Source organism: Lepidochelys kempii, chromosome 3, assembly GCF_965140285.1.
Source record: "Lepidochelys kempii isolate rLepKem1 chromosome 3, rLepKem1.hap1, whole genome shotgun sequence".
Lineage (NCBI taxonomy): Eukaryota > Metazoa > Chordata > Testudines > Cheloniidae > Lepidochelys > Lepidochelys kempii.
Window position 1 is genome coordinate 48,472,516 of NC_136382.1, and position 18,263 is coordinate 48,490,778.

General features: G+C 44.7%; 1 protein-coding gene across 1 annotated transcript in view; it reads right to left on the reverse strand.

Annotated features, from left to right (window-relative positions):
* Window positions 1-18,263, reverse strand: part of LOC140908159 (uncharacterized) — a 54,874-nt gene that overhangs the window by 13,569 nt on the left and 23,042 nt on the right. Inside the window, 3 exon segments of the mRNA XM_073335125.1 lie at window positions 7,232-7,285; window positions 7,377-7,421; window positions 13,217-13,270. Coding sequence (XP_073191226.1) covers window positions 7,232-7,285; window positions 7,377-7,421; window positions 13,217-13,270 — 153 coding nt within the window.

Here is an 18,263-nt window from a genome sequence, read left to right on the forward strand (position 1 = left end):
TCTGACCTGACTGGTGATTCTCATATCTTTTGTAGTAAGCCAGTCTTGGTGTTGGGGAATTCAAGGGGTTTGTTGCAGTTCTGAAACATTTAGGTCACAGTCTTAAGACATTGTACTTAGTGTGGGGGCTGTTAAGTTGTAAGTTCCTCTGACTAAGTGTTGTTGAAGTGGGAAATCAAAGAGGCCATAAGCACCAACAGTTAGTGTAGGGGCAGGTATAGCCATAAGTACCTCTAGTTAATGTGTTGGCTGGCCCAGATCTCCTAATCAGAAATTGTAATTGTGCAGATCAAATAAATTGGAAAAAGGATCAATCTCCTGACTGGGCATTCCAGTCTGGGGTGTTTGATTTGAATACATTTTTATTAGTCTGTAAACAGAATTGTATTTAAAAATTTGGAGATTGGAGGATATTTAGTTTAAAAAAGAAAAAAAGGGAAAGATAAAGGTATATAGTGATCCACAATATGAAGAGTGTATAATTAGTGCTTTTATAGCTACTGTAGCAGTAAGTTTATTAGTTTTCTTGTTGAGATATTTTGGCTGTATGACTGAAATAAAGAAGGATGACCACCCCCATTACAGGTGGGCAACACTGATTTTGTGCATAAACCACAATATTTATCAGAGGAAGACAATGTCCTCAGTGTAGATGTAAGGTTGCTGGCTGTAAAATCTGCCCTGTCTCAGTATGACAAGGCATTGAAACAAGGATATCCAACACATGATGATTATGCGACTAAACATCCATATTATGTTGCCTGTTGGTGTGTGGGGTTAAAAAACAGCACAGAGAAGGACAAAATGGCGGGTATGTGTTTAATTGTTGATTATGAACAGCTGGTTAGAAAGTGTAATATGCTAAAAGAAAGGGTGGGAGAGTTAGAAGCAGAGGTAGAAAAACTGCAAGCAGAAGCAAAAAAGTATAAAGCAGCAGACTCACAGGGAAAGAGATCTTGTCCCTCAGCACCTTTGGACCCTACATGTGGAACATGGGGATATCAGGTCTAGTTTCATGGCTCCGATGAGAGTGCACACTGTCCCTAATCCTAATCAAGGTAAAGGGGACCCTGCTCCTATTAGTTGCCTAGAGCACACTCCTATGAGTCCATCTGACTTGCGGAGCATGTTAAAAGAATTGCCATCTTTTCAGTTTAATAACCCAAACCTACCCTTCTGGGAAAAGGTACAGGAGTGGATAGTAGTGGGAGGCTTACATGCTTTTGATGTTTTCACCATGGTAAAGGCAAAATGTCCTGGCTCAGCCTGGAGTAGGATTGCTATTGGTTTTAATAACTCTGCATGGGCAACTGCTATTTTCGCCTCCTCAGCTGACATGGAAACCACAGTGCAGAATTTCCTACAGGCGGTAATGGTGGCTTTGGGGCTGGGTACTAAATTGTACTCATTATATGCTAACTGAAAACAGCACCCAAATGAGCCTTTTGAAAAATGTGTGGAAGACAAGTTTGAGTTATCTCAATAGTATGGGGGGGGCAACAGAATGCTACTCGTGAAGATGCTATATCCATAGAGGGGGTACTTGACAGGGTATGTGGTATGTATAAGACAGCCGAGAAAACTGGCTTTCAGCCTCTGGGTTATGCTGAATTATTAACATGGGCTTCAAACATTAGCAAATACAATCAAGAACAGGGTACAGGAGAAAAGATGCACAGAATGCAAACCCAAGGACAGAAAGGAAAATTGAACATAAGTTTGGAAGATAGCTTTGTTGCTACAGTTAAAGCAGCAAATGTAGGAGGTGGTAATTGTAGTAACTAAGGAATGTTGGGCCATAACAAAAAGGAATGTTATAAGAAAGGGGGTGGAAGAGCTGATCAGTGTATGAAATGTGACCAGACAGGGCATTGGTCCAAGAGTTGCTCTAGTAAAAAGGGTAAAGACCCTCTTGAGACTATGTCTTGGGACCAATTAATAAAAATCCTCAACTCCATGAAAAAAATCCTCCAATTAGGGGCTTTCAGCCCCAATTGCAGCGAGCCTCTATGGCTCATCTGCACGTCCGTATCTAATTGCTAGGGTTGGGGGCATGTCATGTAAAATCCTTATAGATATGGGAGCTTCAGTATCCATCACTGATATTCCAGGATTACCTTTGACTTCTAAATTTACTACTTTAGCAGGGTTGGGGGGAGCAAGTATGAGAGCATATCTGACAAAGCCCCTTTTAAATCGAGACAGAAGAACATTTTTGGATTGGGGCAATTTTATTATGTGCCAAAACAAGCAGAAGGTTCAATAATGGGAATTGATATGTTACGAAAATTGGGGTCTCATTTAAATTTGGGTGAGTCACCTTCATTGCAAATACCATCTCAAGAGTCTAGTGCTAATGTGCCTCTGATCTATTCTTCTCCAGGTGAACATGTGTGCATTGTGCAGGTTCTCCCTGAGCTGCCAGGACCAGAGGGAGTGTGGGCAGCCGATAAACTCGACTGTGGTTTGATGAACGTCCCACCAGTGGTGATTACAGGAAATCTTCCCCCTCCCGCACGTCCCTATCCAATTAAGCCAGAGGCCCTGATGGTGGTAGAAAGTACAGTCAAAGAGTTGATGAAGAGGGGAGTTGTAAAAGAAACAGTCAAAACGTAATTCACCGGTCTGGCCTGTTAAGAAGCCAAATGGATCGTGGCGACTTACCATTGATTATCGAAATATTAACATGCATGCAGACAGGCTCACCCCCCAGTCACTGACCCTAGTACTATTCTTTCCACTATACCTAATGATCACATAGTGTTTTCAGCCTTGGACATTAGCAATGGCTTTTGGTCTGTTCCTGGGCACCCTGACAGTCAATTTTGGTTTGCATTTACTGTTAAAGAGAAGCACTATACCTTTACTCACCTAAGCCAGGGTTTTCATAACTCACCTACTTTGTTTCACAGAGTGTTAGCTGATGTGCTGGCAAAGCTTCCAGACGTGGTTTATTGTATTGTACAGTATGTAGATGATCTTCTTATCTGCTCACCAGATCAGCAAACACACATGAAAGACTTAGAAGTGATCCTGCAGCACTTGGCAGACAGTGGGGTAAAATGTAATGCTAGAAAGGCTCAGATCGCAGAGGAGGAAGTATCATATCTGGGGTGTCTAATATCCAAAGGGTACAAGCGTTTAACTGTAGACCGCATTGAGGCTATTAATGCGTGCCCATGACCAATTATGGTCAGGGGAGTTAGGAAAGTGTTGGGGCTATACAATTTCTGCAGAACTCAAATCCCAAATTATTCAACGATTGTCCAGCCCCTTAATAATCTCCTGACGGGTGCTGGTGAACTACATGATGCAATTGAATGGACACTTGAATGTGAACAGGTATTTACCACATTGAAACAGAGGCTAAGTACTGCCCCAGGGTTGGGACTTCCTAATCCATTAATGCCTTTTACATTGTACACGCATGTCAGTGAGGGACATAGGGCAGCAGTGTTAACACAAAACCATGGGGACAAACAGCGCCCAGTAGCATAGTACTCTTCTAAACCAGATGCTGTCGCTCAAACAATGCCACCATGCCTCCAGGCAGTGGAAGGAGCTTCTATGGCCCTAAGTCAGGCTTCACCACTTATTGGTTCACAGGATGTAAATACTGTCATGCCTCAAGCTGTCCTTGCTATTTTATCAGGAAATAAATCTTCGGCAGTCCATGGGGTAAGATGGACTCGATGGGAAACAAGTTTGCTAACGCCTTCGGTACATCTGCAATGAGCATCATCGCTAAACCCTGCCATCCTCATGCCTACCTCAGATGAGGGATACCTACATCATTGTTGCCTTGAGGAAGAGCCCATGGACCTTCCATTGGTAAAAGAAGCTGAAATACCTGGTGCCCCTTGCCTATACGTGGGTCATTTTTCCTTCTATGTGGACAGCAAGCGACACACAGGATGGGCCGTTTGTACTCAGGATGGGCAGCTGGTGGCAGATGGCAGTTTACCTGGGGCATCTGCACAAGTAGCAGAACTACAGGCATTCGTTGCAGCATGCGAAGCTGCGAAAGGTCACGCTGTAAACATATATACTGATTCTAGATATGCGTTTGGGGTTGTACATGATTATATTAACTTGTGGGTAAATCGGGGATTCCTGACGAGTACAGGATCCCCAATACAAAATGGGGAGATAGTGGAGAAACTTCATGCAGCCCTGCAGAAACCTACCGAAGTAGCAGTGATAAAAGCGAGGGCCCACACAAAAGGGACAGACCCTTCTAGCAAGGGAAACCAAAGGGCAGACGAACTAGCAAAACAAGCAGCAGTGGAAGGTAAAGAGACACAATTGATTGCTGCAACACAGCCTCTCGTACAAACCCCAAACTTTTTTGAATTACAGGACATCCAACATGCTGCACCAAGGGCAGAGAAGTGGTTATGGATAGATAATGGGGGCAAACTGTGTGATAACACTTGGAGAGGTCCAGGGAACACATTAGTGTTACCAAATGTGCCGATGGAAATGATGATCCAAGTGTATCACATGTTGGGACATGATGGAGCACAGAGGGTGATCCACCAGATGTTGGACACCTGGTGGAATCCTAAGCCTAATGCAAACGTGCATGATTATGTGAGGAGGTGTGTAACATGTGCTCAATGTAATTCTGCTCCCACAGTGAAAGTGAGAATGCGACATCACCCAAGACCAACACAGCCCTTCACACAGTTACAAATAGATTTCATTGGGCCCCTGCCAAGGTGCAAAGGGAAACAATACGTTCTGATGATCATGGATCACTTTATTAAGTGGATAGAAGCTTTCCCAGTGGCCAAGGCCACTGCATCTGATGTAGCTAAAATACTGATGACAGAAATAATTCTCCGATGGGGACTTCCATGCTTCATTGATAGTAACCAACGTACCCATTTTACAGGGAAGGTGATGAAAACTGTATGCATGGCACTGGGGATCAAACAGAAATTCCACTGTCCCTACCATCCCCAGAGTTCGGGATTAGTAGAAAGAGCTAACCAAACCATTAAAAACAAACTAACCAAACAGATGTTTTCTGTTACAGGGAAAGACTAGGTCACCAACCTATAAGTGGTTCTCATGTCTATGAGAGCCGGTCCTACTAATCCACATTCCTTATCTCCTTTTGAAATGCCGATGTGGTCGATGAGGACTGCAGGAAATCTGTGCATTGGGGTGTGGGGGGGGGGAATTGTATGTCATGGGTGACCAGCTTGCTGAATATTGCAAATTATCTCAGTGTGTGTCACAGGACCCCCGAACTGAACCAGACCCAAAGGCCAGCAAAGAGGACATGTGTGAGGTGCAGCCCAGTGATCAGGTGCTGGTGAAAGCCTATAGAAAATGAACCTCTGAACCAGCCTAGACTGGACCTCACACAGTTCTCTTGGTAACTCCTTCAGCAGCCTGGGTCACTGGAATTCCAGTTTGGGTCCACCTGTCACGAGTAAAAGTATATAAAGGTGAGACTCAACATGGGGCACAATAATCCCTGTTTACCCTATGGACTCCTGGAGAGCCATTCTCAATATTGTTAAGTGTTTTCATTTGATGTTCCCAGTTTAAAATTGATGTAGGAATTTTTTGTGGTCTATTAAATTGTTTTGAGTGGTTTCTGAGACTTGAGAGTTCTTTTAGAAGTCTCATCTTAATAATGCTGCAGTGGCTTTTAGTATTTTATTGATGTAATCACCTGGGGAGGAGCCAGTGGATCAGTTGTAAATGCCATTACTCAAGTTATCAAATCTAATAATAGGGACTGGGTTGAAAATTTGTTAGTAGCAGGGATGGCAGTCTATTGTGGTGAGAGTAGGGCTCATGTCTAATCAAAGTCAGATATCACATTAACTCAGCAACACAGTTGGTCAGGTCCTCACTTTTGTACTCAGCCATCTATTAAAAACTACTAAAATATATGAGCAAGCATTGGTCTAGGCATGTGGAAGAATTGTATTATCATTCTGGCATGGTGTTCAACATGGAAGTTGCAGCCCTGATAGGAGACTTGCTCATGTCACAGGTGCCCTGTTGGGTGAGAGCTGCAGTTCTCAAAGACTGAATGTCTTCACCTTGGATGATGACAAGGGAGTGGTCCCTATAGATAACATGGCATGTTGGGATGGTCATTCCATCCTTGGAGGAGTGTTAATTCCTGTGGGTTGGGCTTCTGAATTGGAGGCTCAGCCCGTCCACCCACTCCCATTCTCATGTCACAGACATCTGTGTAGCATCAAGAATTCTGGATATGTAATAATATATAACTATATAGCTTTCCTATGGGACCAATGTCCCATCCTGGGAGGATGGGTTTTGTGAATGGAAAACCTGAAGTCAGGACAAGCCTCATCTCAAACGTTGGGACCTGACTTAATGGTGCATGTAATGTTTAATTTAATGGATGATATAACACTGAGGAAGGACTCCACTACCTTGTGTGGATTTGTGTGATTAACTTTGGCAGGCAAGCCTTGCTTAAACATTTTGTTCTTCTTATTGTGTTAAGCCTATTAGAAGATATTATGAAAGAAGGGGTAGGGCAATTACAGTGATTCAGTGAATAGAAGGGTTTGCTATTGTGGAAACAGAGATTCCATGGGGATGATTTGGGCTGTGTTCTTGCAATGGGTATGGGGACTTATTATTTTTATTGTAGATATTATTATGTATTATTTAATTTTGTTACCAAAATTGCAGTCAATTAAGTGTTGATAAGGTCAATTATTGCTCCTAATAAATACAAGGAAGTGGTGTTAGTGGGGTCTAAGAATTGTTCTTAGCCCCAAAACCAAATGGGGGAGTTGAAGGGTATGCTTGTGTTCATTTTAAACAAAATGTGATTTAGAAGGTATGTATGCATAAAGAAGCATGCTGTGGCTCACCACCCTAGGAACATTCTAGAAAAGGTCAAGGGGAGGGAAGTGAGCTCAACATGAGGACTGGAGAAGTATAAGCATGTGACGAACAACTCCATAAATGGAAAGGTTAAATATAATTGGCTAGAGGTCTGTGTTATGTAACTTATATAACTGCCATGTGCTATAAGATAGCAACAGGAGGGGCTCCTTGCTGGAGGGACTCTGGCTGATTTTTGTACCAGGGGCTCTCCCCTTGTGCACATTGAATAAAGTCTTGTTGAATTGACTAAAGTATTGAAGACCCTTGATTCTGCCCGGCATCTGACTCATTTGGTTATTATTGAGAACCACTAAGTCCCAACACTCCACATCTCATTTACCTCTATACCAGGATCCCCCTCTCGTCCAGGCAATCCAGGATCTCCACGTATTCCCTGTAAATGAACAAAATCCCATCAAGTAAACATACAAAAACAGATTGTGCAGTTTAGCAAGATGGACAAATTAGGCTTATTCATACGATACCTTTGGACCGGGTGTACCTTTCCTTCCTCGAGGTCCAGTAAAACCCTAGATAAACCAATGCATTGGTTTTTATTAGATTTTTTAAAAACCCACAAAAACCAACTGTGGTCATTATAACTATGACAGTGTATGAGCAGGGATTGGTATTTAGTATCTGAGAAACCAATGAAATTCTGACAGGGCATGGCTGTTTAATCCTATTTTCTCAATTTTTAAAATATCAGCCATATATATATATATACACATACACACATACATACACACATACAGAGGAATCTATTTGGCTTCCTTAATAATAGTACAAAACCATAATATTTTCCTTGTACAATAAACTAGCACATATTGAGTATTAATAGCCCAATTACTGTATTCTAAGGTTTCATAGTTAAAGGCCCCATTCTGTAAATACATTAAATGGGCATAGTGTATATTATTATGTGACCAGATGGTGCTTTTAGGCACAACCCTGAGTATGGGATGTGAGTAGCTGCTCCACCTTGCTAGATTCCAGCAAATTCAGTCAAACCTTGAGGGCACAGTTCTTCTGGTACTGCTTTCTTATACCGGGGAAATGAGACTAAGAAGAGTAATCTACTACAGCCCTTTACAGATCACAGCATACTTCCTGCTGCCCATGTCCAGCCAACTCCACTGACTGGTTCATAGGGAGGTAGAGCCAGACATCTCAATTGTACCATATAAAGTGCTAAGTTCCAAGTCGAAGAAGATTCTGCCTCCGAACCCCACTGCACCACAGGAAAAGGAGCAAGCAGAGAAGATTTTCCTTGAAAGCTTTGGGACCCTTGGTTCCCTTCTTCTCTCCATCCCTCAGAACCTCAGTCTGGTCCTTGGAGTCCAGGAACCAACTGAGTTTATGGGGAGGAGTGATTAGAGGCAAACAGGCTGGGCTGTAGCCCAGGCTGGGTATGTGGAGTACTGACAAGTTGAGCTGGATCTCAGCAATGGTAGGAAAGCAGCCATTAGTGGGCTGTTATTTCCCCTTCCATATGGGTGAGCAGGGAAAGGCAGGCAGGGGTATAGAATAGGTGGAACGGAGCTGACCAAAAGGAGGAAGTACCAGGAAAAACACTGGTGCATCTTATTTCGCTACAGAACAAGGAGAAAGCAGGGACTTAATTGTGTGCTGCTCCTTACTCAACTGGGTCAAGCTGTCAACCCAGCCTCGTATGGGAAGCTTGTCTTTCCAACACTAATACAAAACCATTATTGAGAAATTTTAGTGGCAAATTCATCCCAGTGGAGCTCTATTGAAGCCAATTAATAAATCTGGCCCTAATTGTTTTAGAGTTTGTTTGCCAAAAAGTAACATCCCATACATAAAACTTCTTCTCTGTAAATGTTTTCTGCTCCCTCTATCCCTAGTCATTCTTTCCACTCATTTTTCAAATTGTATTTTTCTATTACTATTTAGGGCACAATCCTTCTACTTAAGTCAATGGGTGTTTTGACACAGAGATCCATGGGAGCAGCATAGGCCCCATCACAAGGTGACGGTCCCCTTTAAGAGTATATAGGGGCCAGCCACACTTGTACCATAATTAATTAGTTGCTTCACAGCCTGTTACACTCTGATGCACCCAGACCAAGACACAAGGAAATCAAAGCAAAACACGTAGGTGGTCAATCAAAATGTATAACCATGGACCAGTTAAGTCAGCAACAGCTGGAACAATATACAACAGCAGTCCAAATGGCAGATATGTAGCAACAGGCCTTGAGTAACCATCCACACGCACACACACACACACAGGAACAGGAACACTGAACTGAGTTCAGGGAGGAGGAACCAGGAAAGACATAGGAACATGGAGCAGAATGCAATAAGTAGGAAGGACACACACACACACACACACACACACACACACACACACACCAGTCATACAATTTCCTTCTTTCCCCCCGCCCCCAAACATTCAACAGTACCTTGCTGGTAACTAGGGGTGATCCCAGGGCCATAGGTTATACCTCTGATTAAATACAGTGGGTGGATGCTGCTGCTCTGGTGCAACTTTCCCAATTAGCCATATGACATCATCATACACAGAAAAAGTGTCCTCTTCCCTATCTGTTTCCCTTTCAGTATGCAGTGTATCTCGCTGGTTAACAACATGTTCTCCATGTGATAAACACCTTTGCCATTCTCTGTACCCTTCAGCCTCCAAGATCATGACACAAACATAAAAAATGCTTCCAGACCCTCACCTAACATATGATGCTTGTCCAGGACAGAACACATGGAGTCTTGCACAGATGCGCTTGTTAAAACTCATATTTCCTAGTCCCATCAGTTGGCTTTGAGGGTGGGGAAGGGATGGGATGAAACTTTTCCATCAGCAGAGGCAACGTGGTTCTCATAGGTTGGTGAAGAGCCAATAGATAAGGGTTTCTCCAGTACTTTCATGAGGTATACTCCAAATATCATATAAGCTATGACTCAATAAAATAGACATTCCTCCAGTATGCAAGCTGCACATTTCTTCAGAGTCCCATGCAGTCTCTCCACTATCCCATTTCCTTGGGGATGGTACATACCAGGTTTATAATGTACTTTAACAATATTCCTCAGAAAACCTTCAAACCATCTTGATACCAAAGGTGTCCCATTATCTGAAACAAGGCTCTCTGGCAAGCCAAACATCACATATAAAATGGTTAGGCAAGAAATGAGCTGCTTTCACGTGTCTTGTGAAATTATGAATGCAAATAGATAAAGTGAATAATAATCTGTAACATTGACAGAGTGTAGGCGTGGAAACTGTGCCAAGGTCCCTATTGCATGCATCAGTCTGAGTCACTACAGGCTTCCTTGGATCAAATTAAGCATGGGATTGGATCCCAAAGAGGACTTGATGCAGGATTTCAAAACCCTGCTTTGTCTCTTTAGTCCAAACCAACTGGCCCTGGCCCTCGGTTAAATCCCACAGTAGCTTGACAAAGATACTAAAATGTGGCAAAGCATGGCAACCTCTATATTGAGTTAGGCCAAGGAATGAACATAAACTGCTACCATCAGTGGGTAATGGTAGCAAAGCAACAGCATGTAGCCATTCAGATGTTGGTTTCACATCATCGACAGAACTCCCTACAAACTATACAGCATCTTTTGTTAAATTGCACTTGGCTGCATTCAACTGTATGCCAACTTGTTGGAGTTGGTCTAGCTGGTCCAGAATAGCATTAAGCTCAGGAAGGGTCTTAGCAAAGATGAGAATGTCATCCTGGATATTATCAAGGAGCTGAGAGATCACTCTCAGAAAAACCCAAGGAGCAGTAACTACATCAAAAGGGAGCCATTGATTGCAGTACCTCCCAAAGGGTGTACTGAAAGTCAATAAAAACGGTGAACTTTTAGCCACAGGTATTTGCCAATAAATGGATCGGTAATCCAACTCAGGGAAAGTCCAGGATCCACTTACTTGGCATATCACCCCTTTGAAGGTTGGCAATTGAAACTCCTCTGGTTTCCTATATTTATTAAGTGCTCTAGAAACTGTGCACATTCAAATGTTGCCATTCTTCCTTTATACGATAACTCTGTGTGAGCTCCAGTTCATAGTCCCTTCCACTTCCTGAACGATACCAATATGTTTCATGCGCTGTCCTTCTCACACAGCAGTTCTAGGCAGGCAGGCAGGGAAATAGGCCAAGTGACCTGTAGTACTATAGCAGAAACACTGAGGAGATAGCAACTTTTGCTGCCAAGGCTGCGGAGTTGGAGTGGGTAATGTTGCATGACTCTGGGCAATGGAAGCAGAAGGAGCAGCTGACAGTTTAATTGAAGACACAAAGGTTACAGCAGTCTGAGACATAGAACCACTTTCAGCTGGAATCCCCTCAAATGCCTCACGCTTAGCAACCATGGTATCAAAAATTAGCACTCTAGCATCTTCAGCCAGCAACAATTTGCCCCGGCTGTCACTGGCTATACCAATCACAAAAATATCCCTGAGCATGATCATCAGAATTTCCCCAAATTCACAGTTCTGGGCCAACTGCCGCAAACAACATGCAAACTCATGTATGGTTTCATTGGGCTGCTGGCAACCTTCAAAAAATGTTCTCCTCTTAAGCAGAACAGCATCTCCAGTCCCAAAATACTCATTAAGGCACTACATGGCGGCATCGAAGGAGGACTTGGTTTCCAGGACTCCATCAGAAATAAGAATGCTATCATGGCCCAGGCCTAAGCAGTTCTGCAGCAAGGATAACCTAACAGCTTTTGGAGAGTTGCAGGATCTGCACATAGTTCTGAACATTCTGAATGAAGTATGGACAGTCAACAGCTGGAGGGTGTGAAGGCAGCATGGATTGCAGAATAGAAGCACTCATTGCCATAATATCACACTCCAATGCACCCCAGAACAGCAATCCCAGACCACAAGGAAACTGAAGTAAGAAAGGCAGGTAAGTGGTCAATCAAAACATACAATAACCATAAACCAGTTATCTTAGCAACAGTAGGAACAAAACAGAACAGTCCAAATGTCAGGTATGTAGCAGCAGGGCCTGGGTAACTGCACACACCCAACACTATGTACATGCACAGAAACAGACCCTGGAACACTGAGCTCAGGGAGCAGGAACCAGGAAAACAAACAGAAACAGGGAGCAGGAGGCAATAAGCAGGAAGGTAACAGACACACCAGGGGGGCGGGACTAAGGAGGGTCAGATGATAGACTAATGGAAACCTGGCCCTTGTAAAAGGAATGAGAGTGAGTTCAGTCAAAAGTTGAAAGCACATGGAGTAAGCAGGCAGGCACTCAGGTTGGCTGGCTTCTGTGATAGGTCCTGCAAGGAAAAGGGTTGTCCAGGGGAACCAGCATGAGGCTCTATACCAGATCCAGGAAGGACATGAGGCACTGAGCCCAGAAGGTGAGGGACTTTTCTGTTTGGTGGGACTTTTTAGTTTGGACTCTTGCTTCCCCAGAAGGCGTTGTTTGTTGTGACTTGGCTGGAGGGCTAAGCCACATCTCCAGCACAGATTAGTGTGCAGAGAGCCAAGCAGATCAACCTTGGGGAGGGAAACTGAGGCAGGGAGTGCACAGCACTATGTTTGGCCAACAGGGAGCACCTCTGAGCAACCATGTCCCAATGACAGCCCCTTGTTCTTCTTTTGTGAATTTTACATGATTCTCTTGTGTGGAGAGTGAGGTCACTATCTATTCAGTTCTAAGCCTCTCTACTGAGGCTGCCAATATCAATGCTAATGAGTGCAAATCATGATAATGGTTCTTGTGATATCACTGTCTAGTGGGAATTGGACTAAGATCATTTCATTTCAAAGACCAGTCAGTTAACGTCAGTATGGAAACAACTTGTGGGACTAATCACTAGCAGCTTGGGATGCATTTGAACTGGTGACCTGTCGGCAAAGACTCCATTTCCCAATCCTCTAAACCAGTGGTTCTCAAAGCTGGTCCTCCACTTGTTCAGGAAAAGCCCCTAGTGTGCCAGACTGGTTTGTTTACCTGCCACATCCGCATGTTCGGCCGATCGCAGCTCCCACTGACAGAGGTTCGCCGCTCCAGGCCAAAGGGGGCTGCGGGAAGTGGCGCGGGCCAGGAACATGCTGGCCACCCTTCCTGCAGCCCCCATTGGCCTGGAGCGGCGAACCGCTGCCAGTGGGAGCTGCGATCGGCCGAACCTGAGGATGTGGCAGGTAAACAAACCAGTCTGGCACACCAGTGGCTTTCCCTGAACAAGTGGCGGACTTGCTTTGAGAAGCACTGCTCTAAACCACATGGTCCCTCTCTCTTTAGTAGTCTAGCTTTAGATACAGTAGAGTTGCTAGTTCTTGAAAAGCAGAAACATAGCTTACTGTAGCTCCTTTTGGTCCGGGTGGACCAAAATCCCCTGGAACACCAACAAGGCCCTGCAATTAACAAACACAAATACCTGCATTGTGTAAAAAGAGGTACCGGCTTTCATGAACAACTAACTTCTACTATGAATTATCAGTGCAACTGTAACCTGTATAAAATTACCACATACAAGCAAGATACACTGCTGTCCATTAGGAGCACAAAGTTAATCTTACACCTGAATATACAAGCTGAAAAGGATGAATTAAAAAAAGTTGCTCATAACAAATCTGGTACATTTTTATCTTTACTGTGACAAACAACATATGCCATTCTTTAATGACTGGTACTCCATATCTGAGTAGATTTTTGGTAATGAAACAATCACTGAAGATAATGGAGTCTTGGAGGCAGAAGGAAGGCAAGGTCAAGCCTGTAAGCATTATAAGAATAATGGGAAATATTTTGGTTCCACTGGAACATTCGTTGTAATAATCTGTGTGGTGTTTATTGGACAGCAATAAAAGGGGTGTGAAGAACATGGGAGATATCTGTATTATTTTTTATGAATATTATATACAACTTTTTCTATTTGATTGACTAGCATGATGTCTGCCACAGGGGGACAAAGAATTAACTTAGGCTATGTCTACACTACATCATTTACAGTTGCATCAGTGCAGCTGTGCCATTGTAGTGCTTCTGGTGAAGATGCTGTAAGCAGACAGGAGAGAGCTCCACCTCCATGAGAAGCAGTAGCTATGTCATCGGCACTTAGGTCAGTATAACTTATGTTGCTCGGGGAGGTGACTCTTTCACACTCCTGAGCAATGTAAATTATACCAAAGTAATTATGGCATAGACATAGTCTGAGTCCTCCTCTGCAGGATGGCAGACAATGGATACAGACAGCCCACTCGCTAATATTTAACCAAGCAATACAGGTATCAAGAGTTGTAGTCCAAGGGGAGACTACTGGCCAAAGTCTATTGACTTCTTAATGATCCACTCTAACAGACAGAGTATTGGAGAATGGAAAAAACCCAGGGGGAGGGCATCAAGAGACAAAGATGTTAAAATTTGTTATTAAACGTGTCTCTGCAGCAAGACCAGTTCCAAACCAGAGGACAAGACTGCATAGGAGAAAAAGGAATGCAGAATAATCTTAGGTGCCCTGGAAGACACTAACTAAGACCCACTGAATAAGGAAGGGTCTTGTGTGCAGGTGTTAGTTGTTTTCCCTATATCTGTATATCTCTTGTGCTGTGTCTAAGAGTAAAGTGTGTGTGTGATTTAGTAGTCCATATGTGTAGTGAAGCGGAGTGGCCTCCCACGGACCTGGAGGGGGAGGAAGCCCCCACTGAGCCCTGGTGGGCAGAGCCAGGCCACGCTCAACCCTCCCACTTGAAGTCAGTGGGCGGATCAGGAAGTATAAAAGGCAGGTCTGGAAGCTCAGTTGGGTTGCAGCTACCAGGGAAGCCAGATGCCTCCTGCTTGCTCTGGAGCTGGGAGACTGCTGCAAGCCGTCATGGGCTGAGGACTGGCCAGAGCCGTACGCCGACCCAACCACGAAGGAGTTGCCAGGAGTACCACAGGCCTTCTACCCTGATGATCTTGACAACCCTCTGCAGACCCAGGTACAACCCAAGGGGGAGTTAGGAAGTGGCCCAGGGGCAGCTGACTCAAGACTGACTGGAGCACTGCCTGAGTTTAGATCAGCGTACGGTCAGGATCCCCCCTGACAAATCCTGCTGCCACAGTTAGGGCCCTGGGCTGGGGTGCAGTGGAGTGGGTGGGCCTGCGCCCCTACCCCCCTGCCACCCCAACCCTGGGGTGGCAGTCTCCCCCTAGGGCCTGAGCCCTAGATTCCTGTTGCCCCACTGTGACTGAGGGCCTGGGCTACTTAATTTCCATTGTTGCTCGACCCTGAAACAGGCCCGAACTATAGACTCATTGCCTTAGGGCTTGGGCCACCTAACTGCCTTTTGCTGCTGGGCCCTGAATACAGGCCCGAGCTATAGATTCTTGCCGTGCCACTAATTCCCCAATACAGGCAACGCCCAGAGACGTAGTGAGGTGGACTGGCCTCCCATAGACCCGGATGAGGAGGAACCCTGCTGCTGAACCACTACTTGCTTTAAATGTCACAAAGTCCCTGAAGGGAGAAATACTAATCTAGAGCACCCACAAATTGTGAATCTTGCGATTTGGGAGTCAGCACTGATCTTGGGGCACAGGGTAGCTGAACCACAGAGTCCCCCATCCTGAGAAGCGATACCAGACTTGGAGACTGTACACCAGGAGTATGCCTCAAAGGCCAGATATAGAAAAGAAGTGTCTGAATGCTGTGGCAACTCAGTAAATTGAAAAGCCCATGGGATCCAGAGGTTTGGATCCAGTGCAGCAGTCTGGTGAGCATCCACCAGGGGGAGTTTAGCAAGAGTAAATCGGAAAACCTCCATGACATTTATTTCACTAATTTAAGAAGAACAAATAACTAAAGCAAATGAAAGTGTTAAATAATGTAGAAAAATACACAGACAGATTCTGAGCAGTGATTTACACTCTAACAGATTGATCTTCATGGGAATAAATAGAGGATATTCATTGAGTTTAACATTAAATGGGACCCTCATGATCATGTAGGGGGATGAGGTGGACGAGGCTTTCTTCCAGCAACTCACGGAAGTTACTACTACATTGCAGATCCTGGTTCTCATGGGAGACTTCAATCACCCTGATATCTGCTGGGAGAGCAAGACAGCGGTGCACAGACAATCCAGGAAGTTTTTGGAAAGAGTAGGGGACTATTTCCTGGTACAAGTGCTGGAGGAACCAACTAGGGGCAGAGCTCGTCTTGACCTGCTGCTCACAAACCGGGAAGAATTAGTAGGGGAAGCAAAAGTGGATGGGAACCAGGGAGGAGGTGACCATGAGATGGTCGAGTTCAGGATCCTGACACAGGGAAGAAAGGAGAGGAGCAGAATACGGACCCTGGACTTCAGAAAAGCAGACTTTGACAACCTCAGGGAACTGATGGGCAGGATCCCCTGGGAGAATAACATGAGGGGGATAGGAGTCCAGGAGAGCTGGCTGTATTTTAAAAGAATCTGTATTGAGGTTACAGGGACAAACCATCCTGATGTGTAGAAAGAATAGTAGGTGACCAGCTTGGCTTAACAGTGAAATCCTTGCTGATCTTAAACACAAAAAAGAAGCTTACAAGAAGTGGAAGATTGGACAAATGACCACGGAAGAGTATAAAAATATTGCTCGGGCATGCAGGAGTGAAATCAGGAAGGCCAAATCACACCTAGAGTTGCAGCTAGCAAGAGATGTTAAGAGTAACAAGAAGGGTTTCTTCAGGTATGTTAGCAACAAGAAGTCAGTCAAGGGAAGTGTGGGCCCCTTACTGAATGACGGAGGCAACCTAGTGACAGAGGATGTGGAAAAAGCATACATACTCAATGCTTTTTTGCCTCTGTCTTCACGAACAAGGTCAGCTCCCAGACTACTGTACTGGGCAGCACAGCATGGGGAGGAGGTGACCAGCCCTCTGTGAAGAAAGTAGTAGTATGGGACTATTTAGAAAAGCTGGACGAGCACAAGTCCATGCAGCCGGATGTGCTGCATCCGAGAGTGCTAAAGGAGTTGGCAGATGTGATTGCAGAGCCATTGGCCATTATCTTTGAAAATTCATGGCAATCGGGGGAAGTCCCGGACGACTGGAAAAAGGCTAATGTAGTGCCCATCTTTAAAAAAGGGAAGGAGGAGGATCCTGGGAACTACAGGCCAGTCAGCCTCACCTCAGTCCCTGGAAAAATCATGGAGCAGGTCCTCAAGGAATCAATTCTGAAGCACTTAGAGGAGAGGAAAGTGATCAGGAACAGTCAGCATAGATTCACCAAGGGCAAGTCATGCCTGACTAATCTAATTGCCTTCTATGATGAGATAACTGGCTCTGGATGAGGGGAAAGCAGTGGACATGTTGTTCCTTGACTTTAGCAAAGCTTTTGACACGGTCTCCCACAGTATTCTTGCCAGCAAGCTAAAGTATGGGCTGGATGAATGAACTATAAAGGTGGATAGAAAGTTGTCTAGATTGTCGGGCTCAACAGGAAGTGATCAATGGCTCCATGTCTAGTTGGCAGCCGGTATCAAGTGGAGTGTCCCAAGGATCAGTCCTCGGGCCGGTTTTGTTCAATATCTTCATAAATGATCTGGAGGATGGTGTGGATTACACCCTCAGCAAGGATACAGATGACACTAAACTGGAAGGAGAGGTATATACTCTGGAGGGTAGGGATAGGATACAGAGGGACCTAGACAAATTAGAGGATTGGGCCAAAAGAAATCTGATGAGGTTCAACAAGGACAAATGCAGAATTCTGCACTTAGGACGGAAGAATCCCATGCACCGCTACAGACTAGGACCAAATGGCTAGGCAGCAGTTCTGCAGAAAAGGACCTAGGGGTTAGAGTGGACGAGAAGCTGGATATGAGTCAACAGTGTGCCCTTGTTGCCAAGAAGGCCAATGGCATTTTGGGATGTATAAGTAGGGGCATTGCCAGCAAATCGAGGGATATGATCATTCCCCTCTATTTGGCATTGGCGAGGCCTCATCTGGAGTACTGTGTCCAGTTTTGGGCCCCACACTACAAGAAGGATGTGGAAAAATTGGAAAACGTCCAGCAGAGGGCAACAAAAATGATTAGGGGACTGGAACATATGACTTATGAGGTGAGACTGAGGGAAGTGGGATTGTTTAGTCTGTGGAAGAGAAGAATGAGGGGGGAGCTGCTTTCAACTACCTGAAAGGGGCTTCCAAAGAGGATGGCTCTAGACTGTTCTCGGTGGTAGCAGATGACAGAACAAGGAGTAATGGTCTCAAGTTGCAGTGGGGGAGGTTTAGGTTGGATATTAGGAAAAACTTTTTCACTAGGAGGGTGGTGAAACACTGGAATGGGTTACCTGGGGAGATGGTGGAATCTCCTTCCTTAGAAGTTTTTAAGGTCAGGCTTGACAAAGCCCTGGCTGGGATGATTTAGTTGGGGATTGGTCCT